Source organism: Pleurodeles waltl, chromosome 10, assembly GCF_031143425.1.
Source record: "Pleurodeles waltl isolate 20211129_DDA chromosome 10, aPleWal1.hap1.20221129, whole genome shotgun sequence".
NCBI classification, from domain to species: domain Eukaryota; kingdom Metazoa; phylum Chordata; class Amphibia; order Caudata; family Salamandridae; genus Pleurodeles; species Pleurodeles waltl.
Genome location: NC_090449.1, coordinates 1,020,748,230 through 1,020,766,682, shown reverse-complemented (window position 1 = coordinate 1,020,766,682; position 18,453 = coordinate 1,020,748,230). Strand labels below are relative to the sequence as shown.

Genomic DNA, 18,453 nt, shown 5'->3' with positions numbered 1-18,453 from the left:
TCAGAAAGTGCTGGAAAACAAGAACTGGAGCACCTGCCACTGAGAAAGCATGACAAGATAGTGAAGCTCTGGGAGACCTTGAAGCTGCAGTGTCAGCTTTTCATCTTTACCTAGCTGTAGCCAATGTGGCTACATAGTCCTATTTTTCCCCGTCATCTCCTTCAAAATGGATTGTGAAAGTGTTTTTTTCCTTCTCACTGAGTTACTCTGGTAAGATTTATGTACTGGTAAAAGGGTTTAAGTTTTTTAAATAAGTAAACTTAACAGTCAAATGTAGCCTTCCTTCATATAAAACGATTTGTGTTTTCTAATGAAAAGTGAAATATGTGATCTTTGGAAAAGTGCTCCAGGGCCCCACATGTGGGTTCGACTATTCAGTGCTTATAATTATTAATGGAGATCCTCTAAAGGAGCCCGGTCTCTTCTGGACTTGTCATTGGTAGATAACCCGATCCCACAATACATGCAAATCCTTACACCTAAATGTGTAGGAAAGTACAAGCTATTTTACCTTCTTTGTGAATGTTGATTTAGTCAGGTTGCATATTCAGATGTCTATATAGTAACAATTCAGACGCACGCACACAAATGTTTTTTATTTTTTTTATTTTTTACCACGGATACTCTTCACAACAGGACAAATTGTTCTTCAGAACAATCCTTCTTAATGCACATGTTGTTTGATACTTCCACCTAAGCCAGTCGAGTACCTTAACTTTTTGTAAATGCTCTACTTCTACAACAGAGGGAAGTCTCTAACGTTTTACATTTCCTAAAATGTAAATATTAGAGGTACAGGAACGAACGGTTTCACAGGTTTTGGCTAAAGAATAAAGAGAAGTCACCAAAAATCAGAAATTTAGATGGACTGCTCGTTATACCACTAGTACATCAAGAAGAAGAACGAATGCTAAGTGTCCTCATACCTCACTACACATTCACTAGTAGAAATATGTCCACTGCCGAAAAGGCTTCTCTTCACTGCTTATCAAAGTATTGAGGACTGTGAAAGCAAGACTGGTTTTGGCAAACCAGCCCTTCAGAAATTCATATCTATATCAATTTCAAAATTCTTCTGAAATACTCATGTTTTCCTAACTTATGATTCTGTACAAACTGAAGTGCTGCTAGGGAAGACTGAAAGCTCCAGTTACATTGTGAAACCTTAGAATTCTATGAAGGAGCAGGCAAACGTGTGAAACCTTCCCAAATGCTCATTGCAAGAACAGAATGTCTTATTTTGATTGTCATCTGACCGACTAACTACCGAAGGCAAGTCTAGCCTCAGCAGAGAGGAAGTAGAGTGATGGCAACTTTAAATGCCAGAATGCATTACCTCAACATAATAAAATATTATACATCAGTGTCAATCCATAATGAGAAAAATAATCATACATAAATATTTGGGATGCATTTTATTGTCAAGCGTATGAATGGAATACATGTTGATTTAATACCTCTAGGATTCTGGTACATAAATGTATAAATGGACAAAGCTGCATTGAAAGGATACAATTTCTTTGCATCCAGCAATGGCAAAGCACTTTTGAATTCCCAATCCACACTGTTAATCACAAACATTTCATAACAATCCAAATCCCAACATAAAACACAGAAATATCTGATTAAGGCTCCAAAAGGATTGGATCTCATTCAGGTGAAATGAATTCCGACAACTAGCGTAGTCTAGCTTGGATTTAAAGATATTTATTTTTCTTGTCCAACAAGGTTAACGGACATCTTCCACATGCAACGTCTACCACAGATTTGTCTACGTGAAAAGCAACACTCAGAAATGCAGACATAAAATGTATTGACGTAAAAGTTCAAATAAAACATTTTGCATGAACCTGCCGCACCCTTTTAAGACTGAGGCGAGCTGGGTAAAATATTTTGTGCAACTGATATTCTGCATGTTTGTATAGATGTTCTTGTTACAAAAGTCTACCCGCAGAAGCATGCTCAGTTTTTATACAACTCAGGTAGGAGAAAAACTGCAAATGATCTGTAAATGCTCTTACTAGAAGCACACAGCAGAAAGGCTAATACAGTTATCACATAATGCAAACCCAATATGTAAATTACCAGACCGCAACAATGCAACAGACATTATTTCATTGCAATAACTAACATTTGATTTACATATTTGCCCAACTGTTCGCATAACCTATTTCTGGTCTGATTATAAAGTACAGAGACTCATTTGTGCAAAGTCTGTTTTTAGGCTTAATCGGGAGTCCGAGTACTCAAGTCAGCAGCTTCACAAAATTGTATCAGCAAGAACTTGTACTCTTCTGTAACAGAAATCCCCGTGAGAGTCCAGTCTAAGGGATGTGTTTGCAGAGGCCACTTAAGCAGACATATGTTTAAATTATGTAACCCACTTCTCAATTAATATATAGCTACTGAAATACTTTCTTGAGGCGCACTCCATCTTTACAATAACCAATACATTACAGAAATCTCAACTCACAAAGGCTGCAAACTCACTCACCACAAAGCCTCATTTTTCACTTTCACATCCTATCCTGAACCATGTGAGAACCCGAAGCAACCAATGTGGGGCACCCAAAAGACTAGGACTGTTTTCATCTGTAGCTTATATTGTTTGCTTTAACGGCATTCAAAGTTCCTGAATATCGTGAGCAAGACAGGGTCTTTTTAACTCTCAATATATAGTTTGCCTCATAAAGGGCGCATTAGGAAAAATGTTTCACAGAGTTAAAAAAAAAAAAAAAAAAATTTAAACTTACCTATAATGCTAGGTCCATGAGCTATGCTGTTTAGACAGATCATGAGCAGCTCAAACTGTGTGTGTGGGGAAGGTGGTTTGGAAAAGTTCATGACGGAACCTTATCCCCCATTGCCAGTCCCATAGTTGCTACAGACCCACATCTTGCCAAGTGATTAATAAATTAGATCAGTGGAAGTGTGCCAGGCGGTGGAGGATGAAGGGGCGAGTGCAGCTGGACCATGGAAGTGCTACATTATACAGAAGAACAAGTTACTTACCTTCAGTGAATACAGTATATGCCTGTGGATTCCTGACCTTATGAATATCCCGATGCATCAGCATTCCACAGAAACTTTTCTTTTCAGCTCTCCTACGTTACCTAGGAAGTTATAATACCCCAGCTCTACACGTGACATCAACCGAGCGATTTTGTTTTTGGCATATGCAGACAAGCAACGGGGAGGAGGGTGGGTCAGGGTCAGTGAGGAATCTATAGGTAGAAACTGTATCCAGCAGAAAAGGCGTTACTGAAGTTAAGTAACTTGTTCTTCTGATGGATACATCTACCTGTGGATTTCTCACATTTTGAACAGAATGCCCAAGCATTCCCCCACTGGGAGGTAGTTGCCCGTCTGCTTATACCAAGAAATCTTGCAAAACACAACGGGCAAAGTGACCGCTGCTTCTCACTTTGGACTCCAAGTAATAGAGCTTTGCAAGAGTGTGGAGGCAGGCCCAAGTTGCCACTTTACAAATGTCAACTACAGGGACACCCCTAGCAAAAGCAGAAGTAGAAGACTGAGCTCCAATACCTTCATAGGTGGTTTTTGTTAGCCATGAAATAGCAGATCTTATGCACAAGATAATCCATCAAGAAAATGTCTTCTGATACATTGCTTTTCCTTTAATCTTGCCCACATAGCCAATAAACAGTTGATCATCCAGCCGTAGATCATGAGTTCTGTCCACATAAAAGCTAACAGCTCTTCTAGGGTCCAAACAATGACGCCTTTGCATTAAATGGATTCGGAGGGGGTTAGAAAGTCGGAAGGGTAATAGACTGGCCCAAGTAGAATAGAGTAACCACCTTTCCAAGGGAAGCAGCCCTAGTTTCTCAATACCAATTTATCTGCAGAGAAGGTTGTGAAGGGGGGTATCACACTTAACGCCGCAATTCACTAACACGTCTAGTCTCAAAGAACAGCTATGAAAGAGCTCAAATGGACCACCCATAAGATAAGTTAGTATCAAATTAAGATCTCACTGAGGCATCATCAATGGAGTGGGAGGCTATTTGTTAGTAAGTCACTTAATAAACCTTAACACTACGGGGACTTTAACAGAGAAGGTTGATCGGGTAAACAAAAGAATGCCAGTAGGGCACAAAAATATCCTTTAATTGTTGCAACTGCACAGCCTTATTGCACTGGGGAAAGACAAATGAGTTGTTAAAGGGTCCATTTAATATTCTTCCACCACTTTATAAACTTAGCCCATCTGCTAGCATAAACGGACCTGGTGGAGTGTCTTCTGGCTGATAAAATGACACTTCATCACGGGGAGAAGAAAAAGAACTTGGTTTGCCCCGTTCAATCTCCCAGCATGTGGCTGCAGGCTCTGGAGGTGGGGGTGTAGAACTTGCCCCTGCAAGAGGAAGTCTGCCCTGTGAGGGAGAAAGAGCAGAGGGCACACTGAGAGAAGGTGGGATGTGTATCACTCTCTTCGCGACCAATCCGGGGCTATTCATAGGACTCTGGCCCAGTCTTGGTGAATCTTCCTCAGAACTCAAGGAATCGTGGTATTGGGGGGGGGGGGGGGGGGGCAGTCCAAATGAAATGCATCCCCCAGTGCTCACTGCATTTGACACTGGAGGCTGCAGAGTGACGAACAGTGCATGTTCTTGTAAGTGGAAAAAAAGTGTATGGGAGGGTCCCCCATAACCAAAAAATGTGAAGTACCGCTTCCGCCACTCATGATCAGCTGAAAAATGCCGACCGAGACCGTCCGCAAGCACCTTCAGAACTCCAGCCAAGTGATTTCCCACGATGCAAATCCGATGGTCCAGAGTCGTAGAGCTTCTCTGCAGAGAAGATACAACCCTACTCCTCCCTGTTTATGTACCACGTCGCAGTAGGTTTGTCTGTTAAGACCTGCACCGACTGGCCGCAAATAGAAAGGAGGAAGGCCTGGAGTATTCCAGTAGACTGATATGAAGCAATTTTTCCTCCGGAGACCAAAGTCCTTTGATCTCCATATCCCACAGATGAGTTCCCCACCCTGGAGTGGAGGCATCTGTTATCACTGAAGCCACTGGAGGTGGACAAAAAAGCTTCCAGTGAGAGAGTGCCTGACCCACCCCACCATAGAAGATCCGCCGTAGTCTCTGGAGATCCTGGCCGACTCTGAAATCCCCACTGTCTTGAAACCACCACCTGTGGAGGCACCACTGGAAGGCCCTCATATGCCATCGTGCATGGGTGACCAACAGAATGTAGTAAGCCATCAGAACTAGCAAGACCTTCAGGACTGTAACCATAGCTCCATTGCGAAACATAGGAATCATAGGCTGACTGTCCAGAATTCTGAGGAGGGTAGGCTCAATTCACCGTAGTGTTCAGTGGTGCCCTATGAACAGGTTGCACTCAGAGGGCACTACGTGAGATTTAGGCATGTTGAAAAGCTCAGGCTGGACAACAACTGCACTGTGAACTGCAAGTGGTGTAACACCAACTCTGGAGCCTTGGCTTTAATCAGCCAATCATTGAGGTAAGAGAATACTGGTATTCCCCACATTCTGAGATGCGCTGCAACCACAGCCATCACCCTCGTGAAAACCTGAGGAGCGGAAGTAAGACCACTTCAGGGTGGGGTCTCAGCATTATCAGTCCTTCCATTTGGAGATACTTTGTGCGATTACAGAATGAGGATGTGAAAATATACATCCTACAAATTGATCGAGACCATCCAGTCTTCTTTCTCCAGTGCAAGAAGCACCTGTGCAAGGGTCAGCATCTTGTTGGGGAGGAAAAGGTGGAGGAAACCCCCATGAGGGTAGGGCGTACCCATTTTCCACAATATCCAAAACCCAAAGATCTGTTGTAACAGATCTCCATTGCAGCATAAAATAGGCCAACCGTGCTCCAAGATGGCGGAACTAAGGCTGCTTTCCTACGATGTTGGCAGGGGAGGAGGAGGATGACTAGCGGATGGGCTCCTCGTTGTCTAACCTTGACACCACTGCTATAACTGTTAGAGCAGATTGGATGGCTGTTGCTGCTGTTGGTACTGTCTGCCTCGAAAGGAGTAGTTCCAGCCAAACACTCGAAACTGCCTGTATTGTCTATGCTGTGGTTGTAGGCCTAGAGACCATGCCGTCATCTTACTATCCTTGAATCTCTCCAAGGCAGAGTCAGGTTTGGCACCAAACAGCCTTGACCCATCAAACTGCAAATCCAAATGGGTTGCTTGCATGTCTGGAGAGAACCAAGAACCCGTCAGCCATATGTGCGTCCCTGCATCGTCTGAAGTCCCCCCCATTGCTCTAGCCATGGAATCAGCTGTATCCAGGCCTGACTGAATGACCTGTTGTGCAGCAGCTTATCGTTCAGCAGCTCTGCAAAGTGCTCCTGGATATCATCTCGCAGCTTTGGGATCACTGTTTTGGCAGACTCCATCAAAGCATCCATATATCTTCCCAACAAACCTGTTACGTTCGTTGACTTCAGAGCCATATTTCCAGAACAAAATATCTTTTTTGTGGACTGCTAGATCTTTGACTCCTTGTTCGCAGGGGAAGTGGGAAAAGACCCAGGAATCGACAAAGGAACAAGAAGCAGGTATCACCAAACTCTTAGGGGAAGGATGAGTGGATAAGAACAATGGATCCCCTGGAGACAACTTGTACATCCTTTGCCATGGATCTAGATATTGCAGGAGCTGACATAGGCTTTTGCCAGGCTCCAGAACAGGCTCACACAAAGGCTCATTAAAAAGGCAATAAAGGCTCCAAAGTGGAGGAAGCAGAATGCAATACTTCCATAAGAAGATTGGACTTAAGTTCAGTTGAAGGAAGAGGTAACTCCAGCATATCTGCCGCCTTTCTCATCACCGCATGGTAAGATGGGACCTCATGTGGAGGAATGCCTTTTGGTGACAACTCCCATTCGAGGAGAAGTGTTCAAGCCACTCGCCACTTACAGGCCCTCAAACTTTGAATCTAGAGACACAATTTCCCCTTTCTAGAGGTCAGACTCTTGATCCGCAAAAAAAATATTGCTTCTCCTCCAGATGCTTCTGCGCTTCTCTATGTGATCTGTGGCTCAACTTCAGTAATTGTATTTAAAAAATCTTGTACCGGCAGAGTCTATAACAGGACTGGTGCAGACACTGGTGCAGAAGAACCCACTGGAACTGAAGGTGCATTATGTGATGCTGGTGCCAAGTCATCTGAGGTCAGAGAGGGGGCAACTGGCGCCGGTGATTCCTGCAGAGTCTCAACTGGCAAAGTAGCCACCTTCCTCGGCACCAGAGGAGGGCAGGATACCTGGGTGGTCGGGAGGAACGGCACCTGCTCATACTGTACAAAAAAAGCTTCCCAGTGAATACAACCCATGGGTCCTAAGACACACCAGAAGGAGTTACTGCCCTGCTGAAAATGCTGTACATTGCATTTAAAATGGAAGGATCAGTCCCAGGTGCAGGCAAAGAAGGCCAATCCTGCTCCTGTTAAGGGGTGGAGGAATAGCAGGAGGAGGAGGAGGAGGAGCAACCACCTCTGTCTCCGGAACGGGACGCCCGGTAAAGTCAGAAGTACTGCTGGACTCAAAGGAGACGCTGGTTTGGATACTGGCGATGGAGCCTGAGACCTCAGATGTGAAGACACCGACATTGGACACCCACTTCTCAAAGATCAGCGCCGGCAACTATGGTGCAGCTTCTTCTTATGCTTCCTCTTGAATGACTGCGGCGTGGGGAGACTGGGACTGCGAACAATGTTGAGATTTTCGACAACCTCACTTCTCCTTTCCTTCCTTGGCCATGAAGAGCTTCACCTCCCTTTCCTTAAAAGCTTTCGGATTCATCTTCTGGCAGGAAGAACAGACGTTGACACCGTGGTCCGAGCGGACACCAAAGACAATCCTCGTGGGGATCAGTGATCGTCATCGGACCCTCACACACTCTGTAGGGCCTGAAACCAGATTTCCTAGGCAGAGACATTGTATACTAGAGAAGCGCAGCACAATTCTTGCCTGAAATAATATCATCAACAAAAGGCAACTCTATGGAGAGAATAAGAAAACCATTCTGCATCTAAGGTGCGGAAGAAAGGCAACAGACATCTACAAGTGGACGAGGGCTTTTTCTGGCTCTGATGAACTCACGTGGAGCCCCGTGCGGAGCAGTGGCATTATGACATCCTCGTCGACGTGGGAGAGCTGAAAAGAAACGTTTCTGTACAATGCTGGTGAATTGAGATATTCAAAAGGTGAGGAATCCACAGGTAGATCTATCCATCAGAAGTAATCTGTTATTTGATGTGCACAAGTGGAACCACTATGATGAAAGCAACAGAAGCGGCTGTAGACCAACCTGAATGCATAGCCAATTCCTACCAACAAACATGCAGCAAATTCTTAGCTAGGAAATTAACATTTGAAACTTCATTCTAAATCAAATTCTTGGTAAGTCACAAAGTTGCTGGTGTGTGTGTGTGTGTGTGTGTGTGTGTGTGGAGAGGGGGGGGGGGGGGGCGGAATTAAAAACTATTTCCAGCATAAAACATAAGCAGTATCAGAGCTACAAATGAGGTCTATGGAAAAACACTAAGTCACGAATTGGCTGAGGTAGAAGCATGGTAACATTTTAGGCAAGAAATCAATATAAATCCTATCGCTTATCCCACAGAGGGCAATCAGCGGAGAAAGCCTTGATGCTACATGCACTTTCAAACTCAATTAACTGTAATGTGATGTTAATGCGGAAGAGCAGGCAGGAAAACAGACAGACGAGATATTTCTGGTGTTATTTATCTATTAAACTATATTTTCCATTGTAAATTTCAAGTCAGATTATTGAAAGTAAGCTGTTTCAAAAGATATTTGTATATGCACTCTTAATTCAGAAGGACTACCAAAGCCAGATTTAAACCTTCAGTGGGTACGTGGCCATTATTAGGAAGGAAACCAGCTTCAAACAATATTTTATAACATCCATAGCCAAAGAGTAACATTTAAGGAAATGTCAGGAACACAGCAACCTAGACCCAAGCTGACCAGAACAAAACAGTAATGCACAATAAAACCCTAGGCAACATTGGATCAACAGATACTCTTTCATTAATTGAAGAATCTCTTCCACATTTCTCACTCATACTCTCCTAGTGGTCAAAGAATTTCCAGCCACCCTGATCGTATCCAAACAGATACAAAAGCTGTAGGCCCTTATTTTAGCTAGTAAAAGTCGAACCACAAGATTGGCTCTGATGTTTCACAAATACCTATAATCAGGTTATCTTTGATCCTGCTGACTACATAGAAGATCTGTTTTTCTGTATACAAAACTTAGCCTCCGTCAAAAAGAATCCATGTTCAGGCTGCAAATACAGCCTCACTCACACACGTGTATTAGGAAGAGATAATGTGTTGAAGTCTGCTGTTCCAATTTTTGTCAGAACATGCAGAGAAAGATGCTGGGCCTTTTAATTAAAGGAAATGCATATGTCTGGCTACAAAGATGAAAAAAACTATTTCTTAAAATTTTAGGAAAAAAATATGAAGGGACAAGCCACTAGCAGCAGCATGTAACTTTGTTCCTTGGATGATTAGTGGCATCTGAAAGCTGGAGAGGTTTCTTGCGACTGGGATAATAACTTTGGAAGGCAATAACAATCTCAACTAAATCCATTGGATTGCCTTCTCACAGGAGGCTTTAAATTCGGCCAGTGGGACCTACCAAATAAAAGGAATGAAGGGAATGGTGGACATGCACCTGATTAATAGCATATATATTTTTCTGCTGAATTCTGTATCATCAGTCTACCAAAAAGTGATCAAATGGGACAAGTCACCTGATAACGAACACACTCAAAGTTCTTCACCTATAACGTAAAGCAGAATATAAACATCAAATTTTTTCCTTCAAGCAAAAATAAAAACTAGGCAGTGTTGATAACTAATATAATTACTAACCTGTAACAGTACGCCTTGAATATCAATATATTCCAAAAAGTCAAGTGCTTAAAATATCTCCTGCTGTGAGGCGGAAAGTCAAAATCTATTGGGCACTTTTTTTTAGCTCAGGACTTCATAATTTTCTTCAAAGGATCTATGATCTTGAAAAAACTCAACACTCCATACCATTCAAGTTTCCTCTTGGAGCAAGAAAAAAAGACTGGAACCTAATTAGAAATGTGGAAGGACAGTGTGTTAAGTTTTAACCAGCTACCAAAACCTTGTTACAAGTAGTTTTTCCTTTCCATTTGTAGAACTATATATACTCGGAACAGAATGTAAAGCTGTGAAAATCTCATGTAAAAATGGTACTGTGCCTTTACCGGATCTAGTTTTTCCAGGATGTATTGATCAATTGAAGCATTACATTTATAAAACAGTTTCTAAAGAGAGCCCGCATACGGTATGAAAAGGATATTTTAATAAGAAAAAGATTATCTCAGGAACCGGCCCCCTTTTCCTTTAAGAAGCTGTGTCCAACTCAGGAGTACATTGCATTATTAAGACAACTGTTCACACAGAAGCTTTGAGCATCGGCCCTGCAAAAATGCAGTTATTTTACTCTTTCAATGGAGGCAATCAGCGTACCAGAGAATTCAGCTGCTTGTCTCAATGATTTGGATATACTTTGACCAACACGGCAACAGGCATGTCTACAAGAGGCATACTGTTTTAATTACGTTGTGCTGAAATAGCTATTTTTAATCACAGACAGTACACCAAAAAAAAAAGGGTATTGATACCCTGAATTGCATACTTTACAGTAAACCAACTGTAACAAAACAGCATTTTGACCTTTAGAAATGCATTGTATGCATAACAATCTCCTGATTAAGAGATACATGTCCTGGAAGATGAACCCATGGCTTCCTTTACAACTACATTCTGGTGGAAGATTAGGACGTGTACTTTAAGTCATCAAAATCCTTCCTGCCAATTTAATGCAAAGACACCCGCCGACTATTGATTAATAATTTTTTTAAGAAACACAAAACAGTACTATTAAGGAGTAACGCCGACACGAAGACGTGGTGCCAAACTAGCCTGAAGTGAGAAGAACGGACAAGAAACCAGAACAAGTGCGCACACACGCACCCCAGATCAGCCCTTGAGTAATGAAACAGTAGAGTATGTATCATGGAGATAAACTAATAAGCCCTGACAATGACCTCACTTGAATGCATTTGCCCAGTACATATAGAGTTCGAAATGTCTTGCCAACCAAAGGCAAGAGGGACGACTAAGGATTGCCCTGATCGGCACTAAACACATTTTTTATGTACTGAAGAGAAACCATTTGAAACTTGAAGAAGGGAACATACGTTTGGAATTATACTCCTCTTGTATTGATGGGCATAGGCGATAGCAACTAATACAAAAACTGGTGCATGGATGGATTCATCCATAAGTATAGAAGTTTTTTCTAATGTTAAATATGGACATAAAAAAGTTCCTTTTTTTAATTTAGGGATATATGTCATTGTTGTGAATAATACCTTGTTGTTTGGTAAAGATAAGGGAGATGTGTCGTTTTTTTGCACAGATAAATAAGGAATAATGAGTCAGATGTAGCAAAGGGTTTTACCCATTCTGTCCTTATGGGAAAATGTGTTCGTACATATGGCCCAATATATGTTGGTACTTCTTTGCGTTTTAGAATGAGGAGGTTTTATAAAGAACCTTGTAAGTGATGTAAACACATTAGTAAATGAACTATAATATTAATTCATTCATGGTACTGATGTACTGTTTTGTGTTTCTTTAAAAGATTATTCATCAAAAGCCAGCTGGGGGAGTGGGGGGGCTTTAATGCATGCTGTTTGTTTCGCTTAGGCACTTTAGGACCACACCCAGTCATTTTTCTACACCTGCCAATTTCAGCAGCATTGGTCTGTTAAGGATGAAGTTGTCTAGAACAGCAAATTGTGTCTCTTGGGTAAACGGTGTGGAAGATAGGAGAGGGGTGAAGCAGTTCTAAATACCAAAGCTGCATCATCTAAGAGGTTCAACAATACCATGAATAGTCTGAACTTGGTCACCCCCAAGCAATAGTAAAGAAGGGGTAAAAGCAAAAGATTGATCTACATCAGGTTATCAAACCTGCACTTCCAAAATTTGATTCCTCCAGTGACGCTCTGACATTGTGTATTTTTTGCCCATGTCAAAATCAGTGTGAGGTATCTTGCAGAGCTAAAACACTTCTGCTTCTCTAATATGTCCTGTCTTTAATGAAGCTATTGGGAGGCAGAGAAGAGAGTGAAGCAAGGCAGAGCCAAAGGCTTCAAAGCAGAGGCCAGTTTAAAAAAAATAATTCAGAGTCACCTTTGTCAAAAATCACACGGCCGAGATTGAAGCAGGTTTAATTGACCCATTGACCTGGCTGTGGGAGCAGGAAGACTGAGTTGTCCAGCAGGAAGATTCTTCTTTGAAAGACAGTTCAGCCTAAGGAAGAACTAGCTTTACCTACTTGGAAGTTTCCTATCTCCATTAACCTCAATTCCCTTGTCTAATCCCCAGCAATTTGTCCTCCCTTCATTTTGGGACACATTTGATGTCTCGGGATATCAAATGTGGAAGGAAGACTGAGACAAATCTTATAGGGAAGGAAGGAACCATAGATACTCCAGTAGTTTAGGCTTATGAATCCTTTTCAGCCAAACATTTTCTTCTCAGCATTTTTAAATTTTACAACTTTCATAATGGACACTTGTTCTTTAAATAACAGGTCATATGCCACTTCTGCAGCAAAGTGTGCATTTGTCTTGTCTACTCGTAACCATCTTTTTTCAAGGAAGAACCATGGAAAAAACAATCTTGGAAGAAGACGAGAAAAAGTGATTGACAATGAACAAATGAAAATATGGAATTTGAAAAAGTTGCAGCAGGTAAATCAAGTTCAATGAGTGAGATGAGATGACTAGCACTGACCTAAAATAAGGACTACACATAAAATTAGTTGCATCAAAAACTCAAAGGACATAGGTTTAAGCCTCAGATTAAGTTAGCTCATATTATATGGTGTGGTCCCAAAAAATAAAATAAAATAAAAATAAAAAATAAAAACACATGAAACTTTTGATTCCGGGCACCTAAACAAAATGTTTAAAACAAAGTAATGTGCTCCGCAATTTTTTTAATTTAAAATGGCTTACTTTTTGCATCCACTTTATGAGCTAGCTAGGCTAGATTGTTGAAGTTACACCAAAAAGTGTGTATGGCTTCAGAGCGCTCTGTTTACGTTTTTGATTTATTCAATGGTGAAATCACTGGTGTGCATTATGGAATGCAGATCGGTGTTACAACGAGCTAAGCCAAAAGTAAAACAGGGTAATAAAAAAACTGGCAGAATAACACAAAGTTGGATTTCGATTAAAATTAATACAAATTATGTTTCGGTTCACTTTACTCAATCTAAATGATCCAATTGGTAGATGACAAACTTCACAGTCAGAAATGAGCTGCTATCATTGGGAGAAGTTACTTGTTAAAAGAATTTATAAAAAGCTTCTCTAGGTCAAAGGTTCTGTGCGTCTACTTCACCAAAGACCTTTTTATGTTTTATCACAAGGTTGTAGCTATGTACAGCCTCCAGACAACTATGGAAAGAACACATTATAAATTCCTTGGCATGTTGTATGTCTTAAAAAAGATGAAATAAAGGGCAATGGTTTCTAGTATTCAACAGACCAGCCTTCCTTTCAAGCTATGCCTTCAGGACATAACTATGTGCAAACATCAGACATGAAAATACAGATACATCTTTAAAGGAATCTATGGCCGCCAAAGTATTAATCTGCTCCCATTACTGAGCAGGGCAATGTTTTAAAAAAAAAATTCAGTTGCAAGTAAAATATTTGTTTTACTTCTAATTCCCAAGTTTGGCTATAACCCTAGTTTTAATGTTCATGCATAAAGCCTTAAGAATGGTGACCATGAGAATCACCTTAACTCTTGTTTTTGCATTGTAAGGGATGTTTCTTGAGCGAAGGGGTACATTTTTGGTAATACAATCTCCTTAATTGATGGAAAGACACTGTTACGATTCCAAGACCGTCTTGGATCACTGTGTTTAAGCCTGGTCCAAAAGTTCAGAAAGTGGCTCAAATAAAACGTTTTTGAAACAGGGACACTACAGAAGACATTTTCTCTCCATATTTTCTTCTCTCAATGTAGCCACATGCGAGTGCTTGACTGTATTCATTTCCTAGCAGTCTCCCACTACTGTCACACACACACACGTACTTGATACATACCAAAATTGTATGTGGTGCCATCTCCATGTTAGTCAACATTGGTGCCCCAGTGCAAATGAACTGCAAAGCAAACTTCAACTCATGCTCACACTTTTTCCATTAAATACTGTTTAACTCATTTTGCTTAAATTCAATGGCAGTTTGAATACTATACATCACAACACAAGAAATTCCTCTGCTGATACCATATTTTCTGCAGCCGTTACTAAAAAGCTGTTGAGAAATACACTGAATATATCAATATGCAACAGAATTCCGTTGCTTGGGAACCTGGGAAGGCAGTGTTTGTAGATGTTGATGCAATTTGTTTATAACTTCCAGGGAAAATATCATTCCACACATTTTGGAAGGAAACACTAGTGTGATTTTTTTTTATTTCATAAAAGAAGTGCAGTCTCTCTCGCTCTAGTATACGATGGAATGCCACCAGCAGAGGTCCAATTAAACTTCAGAGGCTTGGAGTGAAATTCAAGTCACTTCAAAGCAAAGCTCATCAAGAAGATATTATGTACTTTTTAATAATATTTGCTGATCCACTGGTTTTTACTGCTGGCTCACGCCCATTCGTTGATGGTCTGCTTCTGGTTCATCTTCTTCAACATCAGCATTATAGTCTTCAAGTGCATCATCGTCTACATCTGGAAGACCCAGCAACTGGGGGATGGGTTGGGGAGAGGTGGGGGTAAAAAAGAAAAAGAAAAAAAAAAGACCAATCAGCAACAAAGTAGTATGACTTACAACTATTTGACAAGTTATTTAGCTTTTTTGACTTCAGCCGAAGGAGCTCTGTTTAGTTTGATTTATGCAGATTCATTATTTTTAATTACTTATTACCAGCAACTTTAATTCTTTAATCTTTATTTTTTAAACAAGACGCTCAGAATGTACGTAGTGAAATCATACCCTTCGTTTCAGCTCATAGTGAGAAACTGGAGATTCAGATTTAGCCATACTTTCCTATAATGAATTTGTGACAATGATGTGTCTTTATTTCATTGTATTCAACTCTCCTCCTTGTTTCAACTGTTCTAAAAGAACATTAAAAAAAACAAGCCCAAATGTTATCATAAGTTTACGATTACGCCCATACAAAATACTAACAGCTGCTGTCATGGTATTAACCCTGTAAACAGCCATTTGTAAATGTGGTTCAAATGATTGTCCTAGGTAGGTATTATTGTACATGTAAAAGACATGCAGTTGGATAGTTACATGATTTTCTCAAACTTTCCTGCTTCTGCAGCAACATATTCCGTAAAGGCTATATGCCTACGTGGAGCCCAGAGCCCTTCTTACAGATGTATTATTCGCTTTAAATTCTCACATATGGCTTCGTGATGAACCACATCTTGCGACAGCCTATCAAAGGCTCAACTTAATTTTCTAGGAGAATCTGATTAATCTGGAGAAGGCTTTCAAGATGGCATTTCAGAACTTAATATGCAGGAAGGTGAAATTGTATTGAGTAAGGAAAAATAAAATGCAGCTTCATAAGAGAAATAGTGCCCTGTCTCTTAAGAGTCAAAGAGGTTGCCCTAACCATAGCACAATCAGCAGTTAACTCAGAGAAACTGTTCTACAGAACAAGTATGGGGAGTCACACATTTAAGGTGACTAAAATCTTAAGCAAAATCCTAGCTTTTACAACTTCACTCAATGTCTTTAAAACTTTTCTGTTGAATGAAATTTTTTCGCTGATTCTTCACAGAATTTCTTCACAAAAAAACCCTTCTCCCTTTCAGTTGTTCTCATCAAGTGGAAGCAAAAAAGCTGTTTCAGACACCCACAAGGCCTCCGTGGTGTGTTCATCAGACCCACTTGGCAAAGAACTGTGATATCTTTAAATGATCCCCAAAAGATACCTAGAAATAACCAAGCTGAGGGATCACATGCAAAATACGAGTGCTGAGGAAGAACAGAGGGGAAAGAAGACAAGATAATTTTCCCATTCCGCCTTCGAGAAACAGCTCACTCATGAGATTCCCACCAAGGAAGGTCTAGATATGGGAAATAGTCTGGAAAACCTCAACATCACTCCTGACATTACTCCAGTTCGACGTCACAGGTTTCGACGGTCAATAGCTTCCACTCCTACTTGCTCAACATCGTACAAAGGCTAGACACCTGTCAAACTGCATTACAAACATGTAAAGAGATTGCCATTGAGAAGCACCTGGTCACCACTTCACATCATAAAAAGATTCTGATAACATCAATGGTAAAATCCTACCATTGTCGATATGCAAAGTCAAAGACTGAACATCGCTTGAAGTCAATTCATTCGACGTTGAATCAAAGAACATCATAGGCAGCATACTCCATCTCTGTTGAAGAGATGGAGCCTTTCACCAACTTCTTCAACCATAAGCCAAGGCATTTTCCTTAATTAGCTCTTTCAAATCATCACCAGCTTTACATTCTCTGTAATTTACATCACTGGAACAACAAGGGGTAGATACACCAACATTTTCTACATTTTTTAACCACTACTCCAAAGAAACGCTTATCTAAAACCCCTCCTTCTATATATCAACCAACAACACCAAATCACCATCCACTGATGCATTGACCATTAAACCTAATTATATAATTTGAGAAGCCACTATTGGAGTTCTTGCAGCCATTACAAATATCTCCAAGACTAGTGTTGAGACCTACTTCTATGTCTCAAGAATAAAGATAAATAAGATGTTCAGATCTCCATCAAGATCCAGATCACTTTCAAAAGTCTCAGATGGTACTACATCCTACACTCTACCATCACTGGCTGCATTGACATCTCATACCTCTCCAGTAGATTAGGTTTTGGCAAGGGGTTTTACTAAGTTAAACATTCTTCTCTGCAGCCAACTGTATCAGTGATACTGGAATCTTTACAAACGAGCGGCTCCTACAGCTCATCTGCCTTTGGTCACTGCCCGCTTAATGTAGCGGAAGATTCATTTCTTACCCTGCAACAGTCAAAGCAGCAACATCAAAACCACTTGATAAATACAAGGCACAGCAATGTGACCCTGACTTCTTGAAGTCAGAGCCTAAACTGCACTCTGTAATAGTGACCTTGGTAAGGTGAAGAGATGCTTCCACTCATGCTTCACAGAGAATGAATGCAAGATATCACCAAGCTGCTGCAGAAGAACTCTCTGGTAGCTAACAAGATAACTAGTGCTGTGTTTTCTTCACTGTATGACTATACAGATTGCGGGACACTGGAAGGTACTGCCTGTAAAACTGAAAATGTAAATAAAGAAATGTTCAACAATAGAATATCATTATTGCTCAGACTGAATCTTGAAACCCAAGGTCCAATGAAAAATTATGAATCTTCCCTTTTCGGAATCCTTTCATTAACATCAACAATAGCAGTACTCTCAGAGTCAAATGTATCCTTACCACAGGTAAGCTTTAAAATCAAAAGCAACCACAGTTATGTTTTCCTTTCTCCAGAGGCAAACTCTTCTGTCACAAGACAGTGACAGTTTAATACTCCCTACATTAGCTGGATTCACTGATACTGCTGCCCCCCACTTCAGTGGCTAAGTAATGTAAATCGCAAATACTTTCTGCATTTCAAGTCCACTAAACCGATAGTCACACTAAGACCAACAACAAAGCACCAATTACCCAGCCGCATGAAAAAAAAGAATCAATCCTTGTAAAAAATAATAATAATAAAGGGGACGTCAAAACCATTCCATCAGATCAGGAAGGCCTAGGAGTTTACTTCAGATACATTTTAGTTCAGAAGAAAGGTCTAAAAGAAGAATTAGACCAATATTAGATCTGTGGTTGACAAATCTATCAAGAAAAGATTTTTTGAATGTTAGTACTACATCAAGTACATCCACATCTACAACAAAAAGAAAGGATGTGAGCAATAGATTTTGAAGAAGCATATTTGCATATTTCCACTTTGAAGTAGCATAACCCTACAGGAAATTCCTCCATTTTGTACTAGGAAACAATCACTTTCAGTACACAGTGCTATTTTTGGTCACAAATGTGCCCCACACATTTGTTCGAAATGCATGGCTATGATAGCAACTCACTCAACAAGGAAGGGATTTTTCATGTATCCCAACCTGGACGACTATCTGCTGAAGGCTCACAGCCAAGAGAAAGTACAATGGGATTTCCCAACAGTAAAGCTACTGGTCGTTCGATCAAAGACCAAAAATTAATTTCAACACTGATTCAAAGACTATCCAATCTAGGAGCAAGGCTGGAAACTATAAAA

General features: G+C 40.7%; 1 protein-coding gene across 3 annotated transcripts in view; it reads right to left on the bottom strand.

The window, feature by feature from the left end:
- Nucleotides 1–1,400: 1,400 nt before the first annotated feature.
- The window catches only part of MTURN (maturin, neural progenitor differentiation regulator homolog), a 163,622-nt gene continuing 146,569 nt past the window's right edge, over nt 1,401–18,453 (bottom strand). For 2 of the 3 annotated variants that reach the window (XM_069211940.1, XM_069211939.1), the window contains exon 4: nt 1,401–14,870. Coding sequence is in view for 2 of the 3 variants with exons in the window: in XM_069211939.1 (XP_069068040.1) it covers nt 14,849–14,870 (22 nt within the window). In the remaining variant the exon portion in view is untranslated. The remainder of the gene's footprint in view (nt 14,871–18,453) is intronic. The other variant, XM_069211938.1, reaches the window with a different exon arrangement.